Source organism: Squalius cephalus, assembly GCF_949319135.1.
Source record: "Squalius cephalus genome assembly, chromosome: 2".
In the NCBI taxonomy this organism is placed as follows: Eukaryota; Metazoa; Chordata; class Actinopteri; order Cypriniformes; family Leuciscidae; genus Squalius; species Squalius cephalus.
The window spans coordinates 18,626,379-18,649,717 of record NC_137123.1 but is presented as its reverse complement, the minus strand read 5'-3'; the positions used below and the strand labels follow the sequence as shown (position 1 = coordinate 18,649,717).

At 35.1% G+C, this 23,339-nt stretch overlaps 1 protein-coding gene across 1 annotated transcript; it reads right to left on the bottom strand.

Moving 5' to 3' along the window:
• Positions 1 to 348: 348 nt before the first annotated feature.
• cnn1a (calponin 1, basic, smooth muscle, a) lies at positions 349 to 7,587 on the bottom strand. Its single transcript, XM_079859874.1, has 7 exons — positions 7,353 to 7,587; positions 6,491 to 6,612; positions 5,914 to 5,980; positions 5,237 to 5,374; positions 4,833 to 4,949; positions 3,844 to 3,990; positions 349 to 3,135 (listed from the first exon to the last, which is right to left on the bottom strand). Exons 1-7 carry the CDS (start codon positions 7,500 to 7,502, stop codon positions 2,923 to 2,925), a joined length of 954 nt encoding a protein of 317 aa, XP_079716000.1. The 5' UTR covers positions 7,503 to 7,587; the 3' UTR covers positions 349 to 2,922.
• Positions 7,588 to 23,339: the final 15,752 nt, after the last annotated feature.

Here is a 23,339-nt window from a genome sequence, read left to right as displayed (position 1 = left end):
ATGTAAATACAAAATTGGCTGTATTTGAGTTCTATTTTATGTTATCAACTTAGGGGGGAAAAGGTCTAGGCAAATAAGTCTAGCTCGTAAATGCCAGGCAGCCACATAGACACAATAAATGAACAAGTACGTTATTGCGTCACGGCGTAAACGATTCACTGAATTTGTATGTGGTTCTTTGAAACTGTTATGAACGAGTCGGACCTCCCATCACAAAATGGGCAAATTTGTTCCCGCCCCTTGCAGAGACTTTTAACATGTGTCAGTGGCTGTCCTTACTAGTGAAGATTTGTGATACAACAAATTCACTGATTTTCACAGAGTAAAAAATTGAGGACACATTTATTTGCTCAAATGTTTATTATCTATTATAAAATATGTTTTATATTCAAAATGCAGAAGAGGGAAATTTGAGAGAATTCTAAAGAAAATTGACAAAAAAGTACCATATAATTACTATGTTTTTTGGAGATGGTACCATATGGACATGTAGCTTACTTACTAAGGCAATTTCATTGTAGGCCGACTCTCTGAAGAGCCTTGGAGTAACAGGATGCCATGGTCCAATATCATTCAATATTATGGTACCATATCAAACATTGTATCTATTTATCAGTAGATCTTTTAAGGATACCCTTATATAAAACAGTATAGGACTAAGACACAGATGTTTTTGCATCTGTTAATGAAAATATTAATATTAATGAAATATCCGCTACCCAGAAAGTAGGCCAAATTTTTCTCTTTAATGCCATTCTATTTCATAAGCATTTTTTTGTGACAAAAAAAAAAAAAAAAAAACATATATGCAGTTGCCAAGACATCTTGGTTTCTTTCTGCTGAGACATTTTAAACACTAAATAATAAACAGATGTCACAATTCACATAAGCAGACAAGCGAGCACATGTTGAAAAGATCAAAAGTGTATCAAATGCTCAAATGCTTTCACACTTTCCTCTGAACATTGCATCACTTACTTAATACTTACACAAGTGGTGTATATTCTGAACATATATCTGAACAGACATCAGTGTGAATGATTAAAAACGTTTTCTCTAAAGGTACACTATGCAACTTTAAAAAACAATTAACAACAAATGAGTCCATAGATCATCTATCCTTCTTCCAAAACGTGTTTCTGTCTCCCCCTTATATGTTTAGCCTATTATAATGCTGCGTCCCAGACGAGGTTGGACGTGGGGATATCCCAAATCAATTGTCCCACTTCAGACCTCAGTGAATTCCAGGCAACCAGACTTCACGTTCACATGTTGACCACATGATGTCGCCACGATTCAACAGAGCATGTTTTATGTTAATTATGGCAAAACAGAACTAAAAACAACACAGAATCGCTTTGAAAACAGCTGACGAAAAGCCAAAAATAAGGTATTAATCATAGACGGTATTATTACATAAACTTAAAGTCTAATGTTAAAGTTTGTTTTTTATGTTTATGCTCATTGAAAGCAGGACTTGCCGACATCTTGGAACTGATGTCAAATGACCTCTCACTGAGGTCGGGCCTGATCGATGTACCTCGAATTCACAGGTTGAGTGTCCGACTTTGAGAGGCTTTATTTCCAATAATGAAATGGGAAAAATCCTATTCTGAGCTGTCTGGAACGCATAAGTGTTTATATTTTAGACCCGAAGGAATGGTTTTCACAGGAGATTGCATACATACGTCACTCGCCCGTGTGTGTCATATCCGTAAATAGAGAAAAGTTTCTACTGAAAAGTTTCCAGTGTAATAATTCATTATCCATGGGTCAAAATTTGTGTGGGTGGGCACCGTCCATGAAGGGTCTGTCCCACCCGATGAGAGGGCCCTGATTTGCAACAATGACTGGCTGGTTGTTTATGATCCCAACTGTTTGTGGCTAATGAATTGTAGAACAAAAAGTTCAGGAATGTACAGTCTTTATTTTTATTTTTTTGTTCCTAAAGTGTAATACGATGCTACTTTGTTGCATAGTGTGGGAGTGTCAGAGGTTTGTTACAACGAGCAGAAAGGTTGATATGGAGCAGATAAATCTCAAACCACCGGGGAATCACCCGTTTAAAAAAAAAAACGCTGAACAGAGGAGTCTGCTGGCAATAAGAGAACGCGACAGAGCTCGTAATAAAACCAGAATCAACATTGGCTTGGCTTTTCGGACATGGTGAGAACTAAGGGATTTTAAATGTTCTTAAATCGACACGGAGATGATGGTGTTTTTATTACTGGACAGGTAAAGTATTTTAGTGAACAGATAAATTCTCTCTAACAGAGTTCATTGTAAAGCGTTATATTTTGTGAAGTCAAACAGAGCCGAAGCACAACCAAAGCAATGTTCTTCCACAAATGCATGCAGTTTTTTTTAACCGTTAGATGAAGAAAAATTACATAGTGTACCTTTAATGATCCTAAAGAATATAAATTAATAACTGATGACAAGGCACCAAATGTAGAGGACAGGGTCTTGTCCCGACCCTACTTCAGAACATTAACAATAACATAACCATTTTATACTTTCATTACCTTTGCATCAACATCTTCGTTGTTGTTTAAGACTTAGTCATTTTCCCACCTATACGCACTAACTGATCGTCTTTTGTTTATTTTCAATCGCCATTAACTTTTTCAGATCCAGTATATTCTGAGACTAAAGACCAATTACATACAATTTTGAGGAATATAAAGAACTACGTCTGATCCATAATGAAGCACCTAAACAAGTTGATTTGGAGTTTAGAAGATTTTGTGTGGTAGATGATCCCCTTTAAACTAATCAGAGAGCAGCTTAATTGTTTTTCTAATTAAGGAGAGAAAATGTATCCCTACATCATCCACGTAAAGATGATCATTTAATTTAGTTAAGCTGGTCTGAGATCAGGAGAAAGGGACATTCTCTACCAATGCTGAATAGCAAAGTGCATTAATTAAGGAAGTCAGTGGCGTCTTGTTCATTCGGCTTGGCGCAGTATTTGCGGTTGTACACTAGACGTGATCCTCCCATCGGAGTTTGGCCGCTCTGAGACGCCATTTTGTTGGTTCCCATCTGCAGAGACACTGTGGTCGAGTCCACCGGCTCTAGATTCACGTTCTTTTCCGTCACTTGTCTTGCCGTGCCAAGAGCGAACATTCCAGCCTACAACAGGACAAAGGTGTAGTTAATAATATATTAAATATATGTGACCTTGGACCACAAAACCAGTCACATGGGTCAATTTTTTTAAATTGAGATTTATACATCAATAAAAGCTTATGTATTCAGCTTTCAGAACAATATTTGGCCGAGATAAAATCTGGAATCTGAGGGTGCAAAAAAATCAAAACATTGAGAAAATAGCCTTTAAAGTTGTCAATTTATGTTCGCGATTGTGTTGCATTCACTCACAAAAATAAATGTTTTATATATTTACGGAAGGAAATGTACAAAATATCTTCATGGAACATGATCTTTACTTAATATCCTAATGATTTTTGGCATAAAAGAAAAATCGATCATTTTGACCCATATAATGTATTATTGGCTATTGCCACAATTATACCCGTGCGACTTATGACTGGTTTTGTGATCCAGGGTCACATATTGCAATAGCAACAGTTCTGGAATGAACTTTCAAGACATAGAATTTTACTATAGCCAATGTTGCTTTCTGAATTCCTCCGTATTTTTCAAGAGGTGAATTAATAGTTTGATTAAAGTATTTTACCGCCATCAGCAATAAAGCCACACATGTATTTCATTTAGCTGTTATGAGTGTTGGCACTCATAATATTAAAGGAGGACATGAACGGAGTGGTCATCTCATAATTGCAGTGATTTTGGCATTAATGTAGCATGTGCCCTCACCATACTGGCGCATTTGTTTGTGCCCATTTGGAGGTTTATAGTGGATCGATCCGCTGGTTTCTCCATGCCCATATTGGGATCATAGAGATGACGTCTGGTTCCATAGGAGGTCATGCCTTTTTGGCTGGCAAATTTATTGGAGCCCATCTGTGAATCAGATGAGAAATAGTATATTTAGTACTGTTCTGAAGTTTTAGAAGTTTAAAAAAAATTATACTTTTATATTGCAAGGATCCATTAAATTAATCAAAAGAGACAGAAAAGACATTAACAAAGTTATTCTATTTCAAATAAATGTTCAAATCATCAAATTTCCTGATTTTTTTTTATCATGGATGGATTCTGTAAAAATAGTAAGAAATGTTATATATATATGTTTCTTGATCAGCATATTAAAATGATTTCTGAAGGATCTTGTGACACTGCTGAAGATTCAGCTTTGCCATCACAATATATATATATATATATATATATATATATATATATATATATATATATATATTGAAATAGAAAACAGCTATTTAAAATTTCACAATATTACCATATTTTACCAAATGATTCCAGACACTTTACAGTATACCCTACTACAATTAACTTTGCAACTACATGTCAACTAACTTTCATTAATTTGCAACTACATGTCAACTAACTTTCATTAATTTGCAACTACATGTCAACTAACTCTAGTAGACTGTTAGGTAAGGGTTAGGTGTTAGGGTTCAGGTAAGTAGAATAAGTTGACATGTAGTTGCAAAATTACTTTTAGTTAGAATGTCTAAAGTGGACTATTGAAATAAAGTGTTACCTATTTGTTTATTGTGTCTTACATAGCTGCAGGACCAGGGCATACATTTATATCAAATGTAACTGTAATTCAAATAGTTAATTTACATACTCTTGATATTTGTCTAGTTTAGACTCATTTCCATTTCTGTGTAATTGCATATTACGTTTACGTTACGTCTTTTTCCAAATATTTGTCATGTGACCTGTTGGCTGATAATGCTTTCCCCTCCTTTCATCTTGTCAGGATTGAATTTCCTTTGCTTTTTTGCAGCATACTTCACACCGATGTCACTTTTTGTGTAGAAGCCTTTAGTCTTGGCCTGGGAGAAAAGAGAACATGGAAAAAGACAGAAAGGCAGGAAGAGTATTAACTATTTTTTGAACGTATTTACAGGTAATTTAAGATGCATAGGCCTATAAAACTTGTTATCGCTTTTGAATGCGCACTCACTTTTTACTTTCGCGATCACGCGTACTCTGTGTATAGGGACATTTTACAAGATAAGATAATTAAATTGGGCACTGTTTGAGGGGACAGCCAATTGTTGTGGTGACCGAAACCATAGTAGACGTTATGAGATGCAAGAGTTTTATTCGTTTTTCTCACCACTCCAGCCAAAGTGATGAGGGTGCCCTGGACCTGGGTGTGGTTCATGTCCTCAAAAAGGTCGTTGGCCTCAAACATGTCATATGGTTTCAGGCCGTATTCACCAATGGCTCGCACAAAGTGAGTAATGTTCTCCAACTAAGAGAGATTGAGGGGATAGATAAAAATGATTGAAATAAAAGCAAGTTAGGGATGGATTCATCTCTGGGTAAAGTCCAAATTTCTCCCAAATCTTCTTGCCATGTCTGGAAATATAGTATTTGTAGGTCAGCTCTACTATAAACAGACTAGAGTTAATGAGGTAAAACAGTCCATTCCTTAGATGAGTTTGACTCTTGAGTTGCATTCCTAGTTAATGCAGACTACTCTTAATTGCATGTTTCTTTTATCTACTGTAACTATTTGCACTGTAAATCAATAACCACTTTGACAGTGCGAAAGAGAAAGCCAGACTGTAGCAGAGAGTAAATCACTTCTGTACACTCATACAGTGTCTACATTCTCTGCATTTCTCTGAGTTAAACAGAACATTCTTAATGGCAAAAATTTGGCAAGTAGATTCCATTTCATAACATGAAAGCCAAGAAGTCACCCTCAAACATAATATGCACACAATTATGACTAGGAGCAATGCAAGAGATGCCTCAAGATTCAAACATTGCAGATATACACACTACCTTGTGCCAGTTCAGGGCTGAATGATTGACCTTCGGAACGGATCCAGGCTGCAGTTTGTTGATCAGCCTAGTGGACGAACACCATATAAGAGCAATTATGCCAAGCTCAAAAATGTTATGAGTGCAGTGTGACCCTTGCATTTTTACCCTTGACTTAATATATCCACTTCAGTTTTGGCTTTTGTTGTTTCTGTTTAATCCATCTCAATTATTATTTATAATTATGTGGTTTTTTTTGTGTGTGATATTTAACCTCTTTTTGTGACATGTTTAATCTTTTCGGCTTTCCTGGCAAAGGAATTTTTCTCAATCCCCCAGTTTCACAGCCGAGTCCCAGACTAAAATGCATGTTTGAGCTTAAAATATCTTAAAATATGTCAGTGCCATTGTTTTGTCTCAAGATACAAACCAGCAATGTTTTCTTCAAAGGCATGTTTATAAAAACTTCTTAAATGTCCTAATTGAACTAAGGCCTAATCCTGGCTTAATCTAAACCCTGCCTGTGAAACCAGGCCACTGAGTCTTCATAACTCCTTAAAATAAAGCTTAAAAACTATCTTTGACTGCTGAAACTCACTCGCACAGGATCACACCGTCCTTCAGTCCCTGCATGAAGTCTTCAGGAAGCGTTCGACCTGTGACCTCATGGATCCACGTCCTCAGAGCCTCCTCCGCCTGAGGGTCGTACTTCTGTGCCAGCTGCCATTTCAAGTGATGAAAAGGTAAAATAAGTATAAGTCATTTAACTATTTTATTTGCTGCTAACCTAATGCTTTTCTAACATTATGTATGCAAGCTGTTTGCGTCTTTATGCATTATTAGACTAAGGTAACAGTTTTGCCCTTCAGAATTTTGCCCATATACTTTACCATAATAATAATAACAGCAACAACAATAATGTAGATATTACTGTCCATGACATCAGTAAATAGATGTTGTCACTGAACCATATATGAATCATCTTCTAATGACAATTTTTTCCCATTAGGTATTCTGACATTAGATATTCTTCAATAACAAAAACATACATATTTGGGAGATGTTGCTGTTTTGCAACTCAGTACCAAAATGGGAAGTTTTTTTCTTCTTACATTAATAGATTGACGTCTAACGACTAATTAAATTCATGCCTCTTTTGTGAATCAATACATTTGGACTGGAAATTCCCTTTGTGACTCTGATTGAATGAATCATTATCATTTATACTTCATTGTTGTTCTTAAAAGCTTTACTATTATTAATATTACACTTGCCCTTTCCAATAGAATATTGGATTTCTTCTGAACACATGAAATATAATTTGATTTGGGTTACTCATGCATACATACAATTGTATTGTTTTAAATGCATTCAAATAAATAAACTATGTTGGGCAAAGTTGATGAACAACAATGTCTAATTTAACACAGAAGAACATTGTACGCTGGCAGGGCACATACCTTATTCCTGACATCAGCAGAGAGTCCGAATGTGGGTCCTTTGCTGAACTGTGTGCTCATGGTCTCTGCTGTAGAGTTGAGTCCTGTGATGCAGGAGTTCGGCTCTGACCCCCTCCATCTTTTAAATGCCCCTCTGTCCTTGTGTGTCATACTGTACACGTCTGCTGCTCATTGGCTGAGGCCTCATGACTGGATGACCAATCATGAGCGTGAATGTACTGCTGGCAGGGGTCAGATGAGCTCTAATGGAATAGTATAACAAAAATGTGAATTATTGTCTCTCCCTTATGTTGGTCCAGACTAGTGTCCAGGTTTTTGAAGTGTTCTTCGCTGCATTTGGGTTAATTCAAAAGAGCATGTTAAGTATGTTTGTATTTTCTGCCCAAATTTCACTATTTTTAAGACGAAACCTACACTTTTTTTAAAAGTAATAATAACAAATTAAGCAAGAAGGGCAGGGAGATGATGCTGGATATGGAGAGAGAGAGAGAGAAGCAAAGGAGACGGATGGAATTTGAGCGCTTTATTTGGTCATGATGGTCCTACAGATGTCATGTGTTTGTAGACATTTATAACAGAAAGAATTCAAAGTGAATCTCAACCAGGGGCGAGGCCAGAAATGTTCAAACCAGTGGGCCTTCATAAAACATGGTGGGCAAAAAAACTGCATGCCAAATTATCAGGGGAAAAACGCAACAGTTTCAAAGTTAAAAAACAGCAAATAAGAAATAACCTACATGAATGAATTAATTTATATATGGCCAGACACTTGCACGTGTCACTATATAAACATTTGACCAAAATCAAGGTCAAATTGAGTTATGAGGATTTTGATCAGCGAATTTCGGAGAATAGCCTATCAGAGATGCATGCTTTGTCCGTCATGAACATACAGGTTATAAAGTTTACTGTAGCTATGCACTCAGGTTTTTTTCCCCGGACAAATGAAGTGCTACACACCGGCTATTTCAGACTTTGACTCGATGACTCGACACTCTTCTCCGCTCCTCAAATACATAAAACATTAGTTTTTATATAGCCTAGTGTTTCTTGAGTAAAGAAAACGTTGTACATATGCAAATAAAAAACAGCTCTTTATTTATCTTTATTTAGAGCTCTTTAGCTCTTTTATTATCCTATACTGTAAACAAGAAGAAATCTCGCTCCAAATTACGTGCAGCATTTTATGCTGGTTTGACTGACAGTCTGAAGATCCAATGGAGTTGCGTTTATTCACAAGCGCTTTTCATTGGTTAAATATTTCAAAACACACAGAGAGACGTAAAGGGTGACCAATAGTAATCATTTATGAAATAAATAAAATCGACGAAATTCGACGAGCTATGAGGTTTCTACAGGACAGCGACTATAAGAATTAATGTTTAGAATATTTTAACTATAACTATACACTATGTTGGCACTTACCTTTGCTTGTCCTTCTGCAATATTACTCTGAGAAGAAGGGGCTTCTGGTTAAACACTGGGATGATCTCATCATAATCAGTTTCATTGCTTGGTTTCTTATCCAATATATCCAAATTAGGCTTTTAATGTATCAACTGATTGATATTTGCTTTTGCTAGACAACTTTCAAATTCATCTCCACATTTCACAAACGCACAAATCTTCCCATTACATCCTGGTAGATTAGAAATACTAGTATTCTGACCCCATAAGATGCCTTAGAATAATAGCTGCTCTGATAGTTCCCTTTAGTTCAAATGGACATCATTTCATTTGGTTTCACAATTAGTACAAATGTGCATGTACATTTTAATTATAAACAAGTGAGTTGTAAAGTGTCCCTTTTGTCCCTGTAACAACCATACATTTCCACTAGATGGCAGCGTGACCATAAACCTATGACATACTCAAAGATGTTGACAACATGGGCCATACGTGCTTTTCAGAGGGAATTTGAGGAGATTATGTACTCAAACAGACTTTATTTTTCTTCTATTAATGAAAACTATAAACATCTTGGCTACCCCGTCATTAGCTCTTCAGAGGTGGACAGTAATAAAGTTCATTGAGGACTGTTCTTAAGTATACTTTTTGAGTAGGCTATCTGTACTGTACTTGAGTATTATTTTTTCTGGAAACCTTTTACTTTAACTTCACTACATTTGAAAGACAAATATCGTACTTTTTAGTCCACTACATTTCTGTCAAGGTCCTTGAGTAGAAAGTAGGCTAGTATAACGTCAGTCAGTGGATGATTTTGGTTGGAAATGAAAGTCGGGTTGACGTCATTACCCGACTGATGTTGGTTTCTGATGCCAACTCTATTTTCATTTTCAACCACAATACAACGTCTGTCAAACGTTGGAGATTAATGTCAATCTGACGTTGGATTCTGACATCAAGCTGATTTTCATTTTCAACGTTGGTTTTGGTCTTCTAAATGCGAATTTTGTTATTTAGCACACTAGCTTATAGATAACAGTAAGGCTAACATATTCATACTAAAAGCCAAACAACTTTAAATAGGGCACTATTTGAGGGAACATTTGTCACTATTTGTCCGAAACCATTGTGGACGTTATTGAGTGCACTTATTCAATCTCACATTCAATCCCAAGACTGGAACTGTGTTCTAGAAATAAATTTGATATTGATATAAGGGTAGGTAGGCAGGAATAGATTTAGAGGCATAATATACTGTAAGTATTACATACAACAATGCAACAATAATAAAACAATGCATTGACATTTACTTTTTTATTTATTTTTGCCATATAAGTAGGCCTACTTTTAAAAACGAGTAGCCTACTCCTGTACATTTACTTAAGTAAAAATAGGTCTTTACAACTTTTACTTGTAATGGAGTAATATTTGACCAGTAGTATCTGTATTCACTCAAGTAATGAAGTTGTGTAGCCTACTTTGTCCACCTCTCTTAGTTGCTCTATGCCATTATATGATATTAACACTGCAAGTGTGCCGTTCACCAAAAGGAGGCGCCATTTGCTGTCCTGCAAAACTCAAGTTGCAGCAGGGCCACATATAATGACATCCCATAATATTAAACAGAAGCACAAGCTGTTTGGAATTATAATTGTTCTGGAAAAATAATTAAAAGGCATACCTTTTTTTAAACATTAAATTGTCACGTTATTTCTGAAATGATAACTGAATTAAATCATGCAATGTCAGTGAGGTCAGTTGATAACAATGCTGCATACTACCATTTGAAAAGTCATATCCGTGCCATGCATACAGTTATTTAGCATGAGCAGTATTTTCCAGATCTTCCAACTAAGCGATTAATAATTTATGCTGGATGAGTCGAACAGTTTCACACCGCTGGGTTTCAAACATTCACTTATTGGTCAAATAAACATGCAGTAGCCTACAGTTAATTTTTTTCAGATGTCAACTGTGGGTTTCTTACCGATATACCATCCTGTAACATATGGTTATCATCAGCATAAGACACGGTTAAATATAAAGTAATCCTGCTGTGGCTTTAAAACAGGTTTGGAACAATGAAAGATAGTTGCTCCACGAATCCAGACTTGACATTAAGCTTTAACAGGTCCTTGTCTTTCAGACAAGAAAAACTGTTTGACTAATTCTCTGAAACTTTATTTCACATGTCCAAAAACAATTTTTAACAATAAGACAAAGCTAATGGCATGAGTCATCAGGAATCTAAAGTCACCCATCCAGAAATTCTGCCTAATTTGAACTACATAACCTTGTCTATGTGGGGCATAGTTTCAGGCCATTAATGTTCCTCTGCCATTCTTCTTCTCTGCAGAGGCCAAGGGTCACTGATGATTACAATACAGGGTGTTTTTACACTTCAGTCCTTCATGACCTGAGTGACAGAGAAGCCAGCTGGAATTCACACAGTCTGGCCTTCAACATCTTCTGGTTCAGTTTAGTTGTGAATAATATTACACTACCATTCAAAAGTTTGGGGTTGGTAAGAATTTATTAAATGTTTTCAAATGAAGTCTCTAATTCTCCAAGACTGCAGTTAATCAAAATTATAGTAAACAGTAAAAACAGTAACAATGTGAAATAATTTTACAATTTAATATAACGCTTTTCTATTTTAATATATAGTCAAATGTAATTTATTCCTGCGATCAAAGCTGAATTTTCAGCATCATTACTCCAGTCTTCGGTGTCACATGATCCTTCAGAAATCATTCTAATATGACGATTTGCTGCTTATTATCAATCTTGAAAACAGTTGTGCTGCTTCATATTTCTGTGGAAACCGTGATCAAAAAAAAAAAAAAAATTCTGATAAATAGAAAGCTCAAAAGAGCAGCATTTATTTAAAATTGAAATCTTTTGTAACATCATAAATGTCTTTACTGTCACTTTTGAGTAATTTAATGCATCCTTACAGATTAAAATGATTGATTTCTTAAAAAAAAAAAAAAAACGCACCCACAATTTTTTAACGGTAGGCCCTGTATAATATTTTATAAATATTACTATTATAATGGTTAAAAAAAAACATTCATGAAAAATGAGTGAAAAAGTTTCTATTTTGCATTTTTTATTTATTTAAAGAAACCCCTTTTTCCTTTACAAGTTAATATTGATGCATCATCGTTATAACAGTTTGAGAAGAGAGAAGTATAAATATTTACATGATTTTTTATTATTTTATAGTCTTGAGCTCAAACGGAAGCAAGAACATCTGACCGTATGTACAAAAAAAAAAAAAAAATCACACGATAAGTGTCACTAATTAGAAATATTTCTGTATGATTTTTCTTTGTTTTAGGCTACTTGCTAAAACTAAAATGCTAAAACTCAGTTTAGGACCTTTTGGACCATATACTGTGTGTGTTGTCATCTTTACACATAGGCTACTCCTTCAGGGAAGCTCATTCAGAATGAATTACAGTTTGCATTTGGCAATCATTACATTCAGAGTACAGTGAGCTGTGTCGTAATGTGGGACATGTGACCCTGTTCAATACTTTATTGTCCGCACAATTCAATGAACGTCTTTCCTTTCAGCATGTTTTCAATTATTCTGTCTCATGGAGGCATTTTACATTTAAAAAAATAATAATTCGTGTTGTACCAATTTCATAAAGACGATTCCAGTAACAATAAGGGCACTGTATTCATCTGAAAATGCTCAAGGAGCCAAAAGCTGATTTCATACCAACTGGCTCAGGCTCGCCAGTTTCATAGACAGAAATGAAGGACCATAAATGGCCAGATGTGCTTATTAATGATAAATAAATCACTGTCGTATAAGATCTCCCTCACAGGCTGAGCCTCCCAAATTCCAACCACTAAGTATAAAGCTCTGAATATCATCATTTGAGTTTGAAATAGAGGATACAGATCATATATACAGTATCTCTCCACTATGGCGAAGGCTACACTCTTCGAAAAATTCTGTTTAGAACCCTAGGGTTCCAGACTCGCTAGAACGCTTTATGCCAAAAGAAAAGTTACATAGGCCTGTATGAAGCACCAGACAAAACCCTTTAAGCTTCTAGTTCAAATTTTTTTAAGAGTGTACATTTTATGACTCTTATCCTGCCCCCATCCCTCCAGACCTCACATAAAACCAGTCAATATATTATTACCTGTTCCTTCAGCTCCGTATTGATCCCATACTCCATCTCTTCTCATCTATGCCGGAGTTGTGCATCTATTCTGGCCAGCCGTGGTGAAAACGACACTAAACCCCGGACAGTACCGTTTCATTGATTTCTGTACTGAGACGTTCTGCAAGCGTTCTGGATATTAAGTGGCCGACTGACTATAAATGTGTGCCGCAGAATATATCGCATCATAACAGTTTATCTTCATGTATATGTATTGAGGTACTTGGATTCAGATTTAATGCGACAGATATGATAGATGAACGTTGCATTTGTCTTGTAGGTAATAAGACGTGTTTGAGATGGATCGATGGGCTAAAATCCTGATTCTCATTTTGAAATGAGATATTATATGATTATTTAGGCTAGGATGGATTTATCAAGGGCCATATATTGGCCATCTATTGTAGGCCTATATGTCTTATTTTTTATGTCAATAATGCAATTTTTATTTTTTCCTTCAAGTTAATTCATATTGACTCCAAATTTTTGTCAGATTGTTTCTGAAATGAAACAGGTGAAAATTTGTTATAACAAAACATTCGCAGTGTAACACATCAGAAAACATGATGAGAAGGCCATATAGGCTACAAGACAGTATCTAGATTAATTGTATAAGGCTATATTTAGATGTTGACAAGCTGTTGTTGTTGTTGATTCTACACTAAAATAAATTACTCGATAAAGCCTCCAAAAAATTCAAAATAAGAAGTTATTTTTAATTTTTGAGCTTTTGCATACTGAAACTTTGTCTACATCATTGCTATTATTTGGACAGTACCACGGAAATGTGATTATGGCGCCACCTACAGGCTTCAAAACATAGGCTATGAATAATTAACCCTTTCATGCATGAATTATGATAACCTCAGTCAGGATTTTTTTTCCTATGTGTTTTTATTGCTCTTTGGGGCATGAAAAACAAGAATTGATTTTTGTTTTATTTTTTTTACAAATTTTTCAAAGAGATCTTCAGATGTCCACTTGAGTGGACAGCATGCGGTTATGGTTTAAACTGAATATATACTGTATTAAAGATAAGACAATAATCAAACAGATAAAGTATGTGAATTTAACAAACTAATCAATGCAATTATATATAATCATGTGAAAACTATAAAATATATAAAAAATATATAAATGCAAAATATTGCAAAGGCTTCATACAACTTCATACAGGTTGCACTTCGCGTATCTTTGATATCCGAACATGAGGACGTGATTCCATCAGAATTTTCTACAGTCTGTCAAGGTACAACTGTGGACACCACTCAGATGCTCCCTCCAGTGCACAAGAGTATGGAGATTTACCCTTATTAGCTGATCATTCTGATTATGTTCAAGATGGACATGCACATTTCTATCATAGCCCTCCTCTGAGAAAACCTAGCGATACGTTTTTTCAATCTCATCTGAAATTATCAGTGTTGGGGGTAATGCATTACAAGTAACATGCATAACGCATTCAGATTACTTTTTTGATGTTACAAGTAAAGTAATGTGTTACAAGTAACATGCATTACCTAATCAGATTACTTTTTGATCTAACAAGTAATTAACTACAAGTAATGTTCATTTCCTAATCAGATTACTTTTTGATGTAACGAGTAAAGAAACGCATTACAAGTAACATGCATTACGTAATCAGATTACTTTTTGATGTTATGAGTAAAGAAACACATTACAATAACGCACATTACATAATCAGATTACTTTTTGATGTTATGAGTAAGGAAACGCATTACAAGTAACATGCATTACGTAATCAGATTACTTTTTGATGTTATGAGTAAAAAAATGCATTACAATAACATGCATTATGTAATCAGATTACTTTTTGATGTTATGAGTAAAGAAACGTATTACAAGTAACATGCATTACGTAATCAGATTACTTTTTGATGTTATGAGTAAAAAAACGCATTACAATAACGTGCATTAATCAGATTACTTTTTGATCTAACAAGTAAAGTAATGCATTACAAGTGTCATACATTATGTAATCACATGACTTTTTTATGTCAATGAAAATTACATTCTTATAATACAAATACATTTATTTACAGTAAAAAAATCACTGCAGACTAAGTTTTTAAGTTTTAAGTTTCAAAAACAATATTCACATTATAATTATGAATTGTAGCTGAAATATAGCAATTGATGCATGACGTCCACTACAGTGGACATGTGATTAATCAGAGTTTTCTCTCAATCTAAAATCAAAACTTGGAAAATTTTACTGTGATATGACTCATTAGATATTGCTTGATGCTGCAACATTTTTTTTACCTACAAGAATCTTCTAGGATAGAAGGAATGGGTGGATATTCCGGAGCAACTTGGCATGTCTGACTGACCCTTGGCCATCTTGGTTTGGAGGGGGAATAAATCGAAACACAACTGCTTGCGACTTGGTTGCAATGTATAGGATGATGCACCAGGGTCCAATGAAGAGGCTGATGTGCAACTTTGCCATAAAAACCCATGCAAATTCAAGAAAATGCTTTTTTAATAGCTGTCCACTGTAGTGACCACTATGCGTGAAAGGGTTAAAGGGGCTATATATGTAAGAATTTTCATGTATTAATCACTTTTTCATTGCCAATGTGTGTACAGCTTGTAACGAAACTTAAAAAACTAACCTTCTCCGACTTCCTAGGTTGTCTATGAAAGCCAGACTGATTTTATGTGAAGAATTTGGGACGATTTTGCCGGGAAAATCAAAAGGATGTGACGTTTATGATCCCAAGAGCCTCTCTTCCGTTCTATGACTCCACGAATCCAATGTTCAGGATAATGAAGAAAGAGACATTCTGTACTGTAATGTCAATGAAAGGCCAAAGAAAGGGGATTGATTCAAACTAGTCTCACAGATAGCCATCGATATGGCTAGTCTATAATCTCAAACACTTTATAACCAAACTATCAAACTATAATTTTAATGAGCTCATCTGTCGACATGATAACGTTGAATCACAGAGCTGGTGCAAACATTTCCACATCATTTTCACAGCTGTCATTTTTGTTGTGTTTATTTTGTTATTCATAACCGTCGCTCTAAACAGCATCTGGATGTTCACTAGCATATTGCTGCAATGGTATTTCCAAATTATTTTTACGTTTTAGCGAAAAAGATCTTTGCCTTGTTCATAGGGGGCATAAAATAACATTCATTCTCTTGATGTGCACTAATACGAGCACGAGCAACACGTTTCTGGTTGCAGTTCACTTAACGGCCACCGGTGTCGCTAATAACCAGAGTTTCTGAATTCTACAGTCTTTACTTTCCTAAAATCACCACTGACATCCTGTGTTATTTTACAATTATTTATCTACTATTGTATTGTGTATTAATATTTTGAATTAGCTTTCATTTATTAAAGTTTTCGTTTTATTTGTAGCTCTCTTTTTTTTGCATTTCAGTTCCACTTTTTGTAGCCTACTTATCTAGCTTACACTTGAAACTTTGTGTAGGCTACTGCTATAATTGTTGGCTCTTATGATAAAAACACTTGTAATGTTCGTCATTTGTAATTCGCTTAGGTTAAAAGTGTCTGCTGATTTTATAACTGTAAATGTTTTCAAATTTGGGTTCTTGTAGTAGAAGAAGTTGTGAAATGGACCATTAAAACAACTGAAGGAAAGATGCATTTTGAATGTGAGTCTTTTACACACCCGAGGGAGGGAGTCTGAATGGGACTATCCTGTTACCTTTTCTTGATAGAATAAAGCAGGTGGGTTTACACACACACACACACACACACACACACACACACACACACACACACACACACACACACACACACACACACACACACACACACACACACACACACACACACACAGAGAGAGAGAGAAACACACATTCACGAGGCATATCCCTACCATACAACACCTGGCTGGGGTGAGTTAAGAATTCACTTTACTGCAGAGGAGGGAAGTCAAATGCTAATCAGGTTTTGTTCGAAGCGGTCGAGTTTCTGAGCCAGAGAGCATTTAAAGTAACACTCCATTGTGCTTCAAGCCAAAACTCTCTCCGATCTATTACTTATGTTTCCTCTACAGTCATTATCTGCTCTGTGATGTTTATGAGCACCGAAACATGTCACTAAAAGCCAGCATGTTTCATTTTCCGGCTCACCTCGTCTTCTCGAAAATGTCTTTCGTGAATCGTTTCTCAAAACCCATCTTTACTGCTGCCAACCTCAAACAAAACTTTGAAAATCTTTCAAACGCTAAATTATTTATCTGGTGAACTTTTTGCCAACATTTTGTTTCCTGGAGTTCTGATATGTGCACCCTGTAATCAAGCTTCTTTAATGTTCCAGAAAGTATACCTTTAACATCCATGGAATCTTTCCATCCCATAAAAGGTAATTTATAGTGGAAAAAGGTTATTTTAGATGATTAAAGTGTTCTTCACACTAAAAAAAATATGGTTCTTTATACCGAAATGTTCTTTGGGGAACCAAAAATGGTTCTTCTATGGCATTGCTGCAAAACCTGCTTTTGGAACCTTTATTTTTAAGAGTGTGACTACAAGAAGTTGCATTGTTGTGTGATTATATTGTGAATTTCATAAGAGCTTGTATAGGCTATGCAATAGACGCTGGGCGGTCTGTATGTGCGCCGTCGATCTGAGACTGAGACTAATATAGTAATGACTTATAGGATAACTGTCGCCAAAATGCAACCTAGGATCTTTTTGTTAATCGACTATTTTTGACTGTCAATATGCCGGCGGACACAGCTAGAGTGAGTTGTTCAAAATCTTTCTTTTTAGTAAACTCTGTGTAGGCCTACACAAACAATGTTCTCAATGCTCGAGTTCATGTGTAGAGCCCCTGGTGATACTTCGAGCAAAGTTTCATGTTGTGACGAGCCTTCTTAGTGTTTTAAAAATAGCGATTTTTGATGCCCCTAGCACTCCCATTCAAAAGGCAATTTGACCGAAAACGAAAATACGGTCAAACTTAAAAGTGGAGTTTCCATTCTAATTATGCTTTTAAACGAAAGTTCGCCTCGGGTAGATTAACAAAAAAGACCCTAGGTCGCATTTTGGCGAGAGTTACCCTTTAAGTGCGAGTATGATGCAAACAGCTTCAACATCTGAAAACAGGCTTCGGAATGAAAAGAGAGGATGGAAAACTCAAGCTTTGGCTCTGATCATGTCCATCATGTCATACATGAGATGAGTCATTGCATTACTCTATTTTATACATTCATAAGCTGTCTGAAACACTCCCACATAGTTGTGTGTGTGTGTGTGTGTGTGTGTGTGTGTGTGTGTGTGTGTGTGTGTGTAAGTGTGTGTAAGTGTGTAATAACACCCAGAGTGAAAATATGTGCATTTGTACACCAAATGTTGTTGAAGATTGATGCTGAAATGTTATGTACCAAATGGCAGATCTACTTGAAATCTAGTCGAACAGTTTCAGAGATGTATTTCCAACCATTTAAAAGTTTAGGCTGCAATATTTAAAAAACATGTTTTACCCTCCTAATGCATTAAAAACTGTATACACCTTTTGCTTTCCATGGTCTGTTTGGAACCGATGGAACGTAAGCTCAATATAACTCGACGTTTTTCAACTACAACCATATTGTATCTAATCAATAACTTCTCATTAATGAGTGAATGTACAAACGTTTTGAATGTTCTGTTTTTACCATGCTATTACTTCATTTACCCCTTTTTATTAATTAAAAAAAATATATATATTCGAAATATCTTTGTTTTTCAAGAATTCCAGCAAAAAACTGTGTGATGCAAGAAGGATATTTTATCATTTTTACAAAAAATTTTGTTCAAAATATCATTAGATGTAATGTAAAAATAATATATTGAAAGAACATAAAATGAGAATTTTTATATTTCAAAATGTATGAAACCTACAAATTATTGTTCTAACAAAACAACATCAATATTACTCTGAAATGTTTTCAAACAAAATATATTATTATATTTTACCTGCATAGACTTTCATATGAAAAATGATGACGATAAACAGTTTGAATCACCTATGGTGCAATAGTTCATCAGTAGGTGGCAGCAAAGTGAAATGTGGACTTTTTTTTTCCACCAAACCCTCTTTACTTTTTCAAATTTAGACTATTTGGTCTATTTACTTTTGCTCTTCAAACACATTAAGATATTAATTTGTTTGTCATTTTATTTTAATTTCAGAATCATAATGTGTTCATGCGCGGTCATGTTTATAAACAAAATGCAGTCCCAGTGGGAAGGAAAAAATATGTGATTTTAGGAAAGAGGCTACAAATATTTTGCAGAAGACAAATTTGAGACAAATCTAACTTATTAAATTATTAAAACAAATAACAGCAAAATTTCAAGTGTAAAACCACAGTTCACTTTCGTGGCAAAATGGACCGAACGCAAAAGGTGTAACATTTTAGTTTAAATGGTTATTTTCATACATTTTTTTTTTGTGTTAAAATTGTTTTAAAACATGGAATTAAAAAAAGCACCTTTTCCGGGTCAAGACGGACCTGAATGCAATTGGAGGGTTAAATAAGTTCGCAGTTCTGCATTTATTTGATCAAATATACAGTAAAAACAGTAATATTGTGAAATATTATTCATTTAAAATGTCTTATGTGAATATATTGTAAATACGTAATTTATTCCTGTGATCAAAGCTGAATTTTCAGCATCATTACTCCAGTCTTCAGTGTCACATGATCCTTCAGAAATCACTCTAATATGATGATCTGATGCTCAAGAAACATTTCTGATTATTATCAGTGTTGAAAACAGTTGTGCTGCTTAATAATTGTGTGTAAACTGTGACACATTTCTTTATTCTTATTTGAAATAAAAATATTTTGTAATATTATAAATGTCTTTACTGTTCCTTTTGATCCGTTTAATGCAACCTTAAATAAAAGTATTCATTTGTTTAAAAAAAGAACTTTTAATTTCCTTAAAGACACAGAACATTGTAGCCGGTTCTTGTGCTGCTGCAACAGGTGTAGGTGTCGTGTGTGTGAGGAGAGGGGTGTAGAGCGAAGGATGTGGGGTACGAGGGGTTAACGGACACACAGATAAGATACAGCTGGCCAGCGAGAGGAACCACTGTTTAATTCAGGAAAAACACACACGGAGTGACCACAGCACAGGGAATTGAGCGTCTTTAGGGAACAGAACTACTCACGCATGACCACAGAAACCTCTGACGCACACATTGTCCCGGGCCTGCTTGCTCTTTAATGAATCCGAGTAGTCTCCTGTTATCAGCCAAACCATGGCTTTCAGGCCAAAAAGGGCTTTTGATATAAGGTCAGAGGTCATGGAAAGCATCCAGAAGCTTCTCCACCCCTGGTTTTGGGTCACTTCACACCAACAGTGGCTTTGCAACAGAATCACCGAACAGCGTGTCTGGTTGGAGTCTCTATTGGCGTCCACTTGTATGGGTTCAGTTTAATCTCTTTCCCGTCATCGTTCACTTGGTAATGGAAAGTCATGTGCAGCGTAGTTGTCTCATGTAGCCAGACTTAATGCAAGGCTGCGTTATATTGATCAATAGAGACAGTAATGACATTTATCATATTACAAAACGTTTCTATGCTGTTCTTTTGAACTTTCTATTGGAAAATGCATCCTGGTTTCAACAAAATGTTTAAGCAGCACAAGAATAAATTGCATTAAAAATATATTAAAATAGAAAACAGTTATTTTAAATGATAATATTTCACAATATCAATTTACTGTATCTTTGATTAAAGGTACATTTTGGACCTCTATCGTGTTAGGCAACAGGCCTCAAGGAGCCAAATAAGCACCACCCAGTGTGTTTCACTACGAAACATTCATGAGGCTCTCTTAAAGCAGAACGCACACAAAAAATAATCTTAATGCTAAAATATAATGCAAGACCGTGGCCTTTTCAATGACAGAAACGGATGTTGGGTTGTTCTTGTGATCAGGTTTTTAGAATTACAGAGGTATGGAATGTGTTTACTAACCCACCAGAACTTCTTTTGTTTTGTTTATAGACATTACTCATTTTTCAATGGAAACCTTATAAAAATGTACAGTGAGCAAAACAATCTGACCTTTGTTTAATGTTTGTTTGAATGTGGAGTCCAACACATGCCCAAATATGAAGAGACGGCATGAAATGGAACCGTTCTGGATCATCAAAAGTTCCAAATTCTATTCCAGACGCCAGTTCTGGTCCACACTATACTGGGAGTTCTGCTGATTTGATCATAGCGTAGCTGGGAGCTTTATTAGGTGTTGGGAAGGGAAGACCAACCCTCCTACTAAGAGATCTTGGAAAATATTTGTGCTTTTGTCAGAAACAGCTACTTCAGATCTGTTATGGTGCCAGATCCACCAAACAGCTAAAGCATATGGGTCGTTTGGTTATGAGAGGTATTTGGGAAAATACTGCAGATGGTAGTGTTTTATTCCTTTGAAATAACTTCAAGTCAACATGAAATCAAACTTGGCTATGTTTCTGGGCTTTTTGTGCGTTCATTCGGCCACATTATTCCGAACCTAAAACATTTGTTGAGTTTTTTTCTTAAAATATTTTCAGTCTCTTTATCAATAGCTCACGTTTCAAGATCTAATCGATTTCTGATGAATAAATTCAAGTCTCACCCTACAATGTTTTGTACTTCACATTTAAATGCTTAAGATTATATTGACTTTAAGGGGTGAATCATAACACATTTGAGTCGATTATTATTACCTGGGTTATTATCATTAACTAAAACTATGAATAAAACTAAAACCATAAAAAAATTTGATACTTGAAACAAATATAAAACTTATTTAATCTAGTTGCAGAGACAATATTTCTTACTAGTTTAATTTGAAGTATTAAAATAACTCAAACTAAATAAATTAAAACTAATAAATAAATATTTGTGCTGTCAAAATGATTCATCAGGATCAACCGCATCTAACATAAAAGTTTGTAAATATATATATATATGTGTGTGTGTATGAATGTATATACACACACACATACATATATATATATATATATATTTAAAATAGTGCTGTCAAATTGATTAATTGTGATGAATAGCATCTAACATAAAAGTTTGTGTTTATATAATATATGTGTGTGTGCATATATATATATATACATATGTGTGTGTGTGTGTGTGTCACATATATACACACACGCACTCACGCACACACACACATTAAATAAACACAAACTTTTGTTAGATGTGATTAATCAAGATTAATCGATTTAACAGCACTTATAAAAATGTATTAAAAAACTTCACTGTAAAAATATTTTTTGGATTTTAGTAAACTATACATAATATACTGTGTTTATCATTTGTTCAATGTATTTAAATTGAGTTAAAAAAAAAGTTATCTCAACTTTTGTGAGTATGTAAAAAGAAAAAAGCCCATGCAAAAAAGAAAGTTGAGATTTTTTTAAAAATTTTTTACAGTGTATAAAGACAAACCTAAATTATTAAAACTATAACTAAAATTAAAGTGAATACAGAAAATAAAAACAAAATCTAATTCTAAATATTAACAAACTATAATAGCATATTAGTGATTCTAAAACAACACAGAATAATACAGAAATCATATTCAAGCTATTAGTTGAACTATTGTTGAACATTTATTGTTGATGTGTACATTGATGTGTAATGATAGAGCAATGAAGTGGTCTTGAATTGAGTTATCATGGTCATGTGAGCAGCAGTAAGAGAGATTCTGATGTGAACATAGAGAAGATGAATCTCTGCTGATGGCCACGGCTAATGAGAGGGGTCAGAGGTCAACAGTAGGACTGTTCTCAGACTAGCAGGTCCTTGTGCTGATCTATGGCCTGCTTCAACTGGACAAACTCAAGCCTATACATCATTACAGCAAAAATCCAAGATCTCGGAAGATTCAGATATTATTTTGAAATCTGCACCTAACAGGATATCCATAACATTCTAGAATCAAGTCAGCAAATTTTGCACAGACAAACAACTCAAGTTAAGTTGCAGATGTTGTTGTGTTTCTGTACTTTTAAGTTGTATTTATTTTTAAGATCACATAAAATAAAGTAAAGCCATGTTGTGGCACCTGCGCATGTCTAGAACAAGTGATTGTACCTAAATCATCTATATGAGAGATTTGAAATATCTCATCCTCATGTTAAACGTGCTGTCGCATGGCGTCTGTAAATAATCCATCATATATAGTGAACCAACACGAGCCGAGCAGCTGAACGTCACTCCGAGAATAGTGTAGCAGGACGCGAGTGGAGGCTAGGCATGCACTTTCACCCCTGACCTCAAAGGTCACCGTGACTCTCTGGGACGGTCACGTGACTATAGTTGACTGAGGTGCTGCTGTGTGTGGGTGGTGTTTTAGCTCGGATGTACATTACTCTGCGTGGGA

Coding starts and splice junctions, on each gene's coding strand:
- cnn1a (XM_079859874.1), bottom strand. CDS start 7,502: ATGACACACAAGGACAGAGGGGCATTTAAAAGATGGAGGGGGTCAGAG. Junction 6,613..7,352: donor CTGCTGATGTCAGGAATAAG/GTATGTGCCCTG, acceptor TTGAAATGGCAG/CTGGCACAGAAGTACGACCC. Junction 5,981..6,490: donor GACGGTGTGATCCTGTGCGA/GTGAGTTTCAGC, acceptor TTCGTCCACTAG/GCTGATCAACAAACTGCAGC.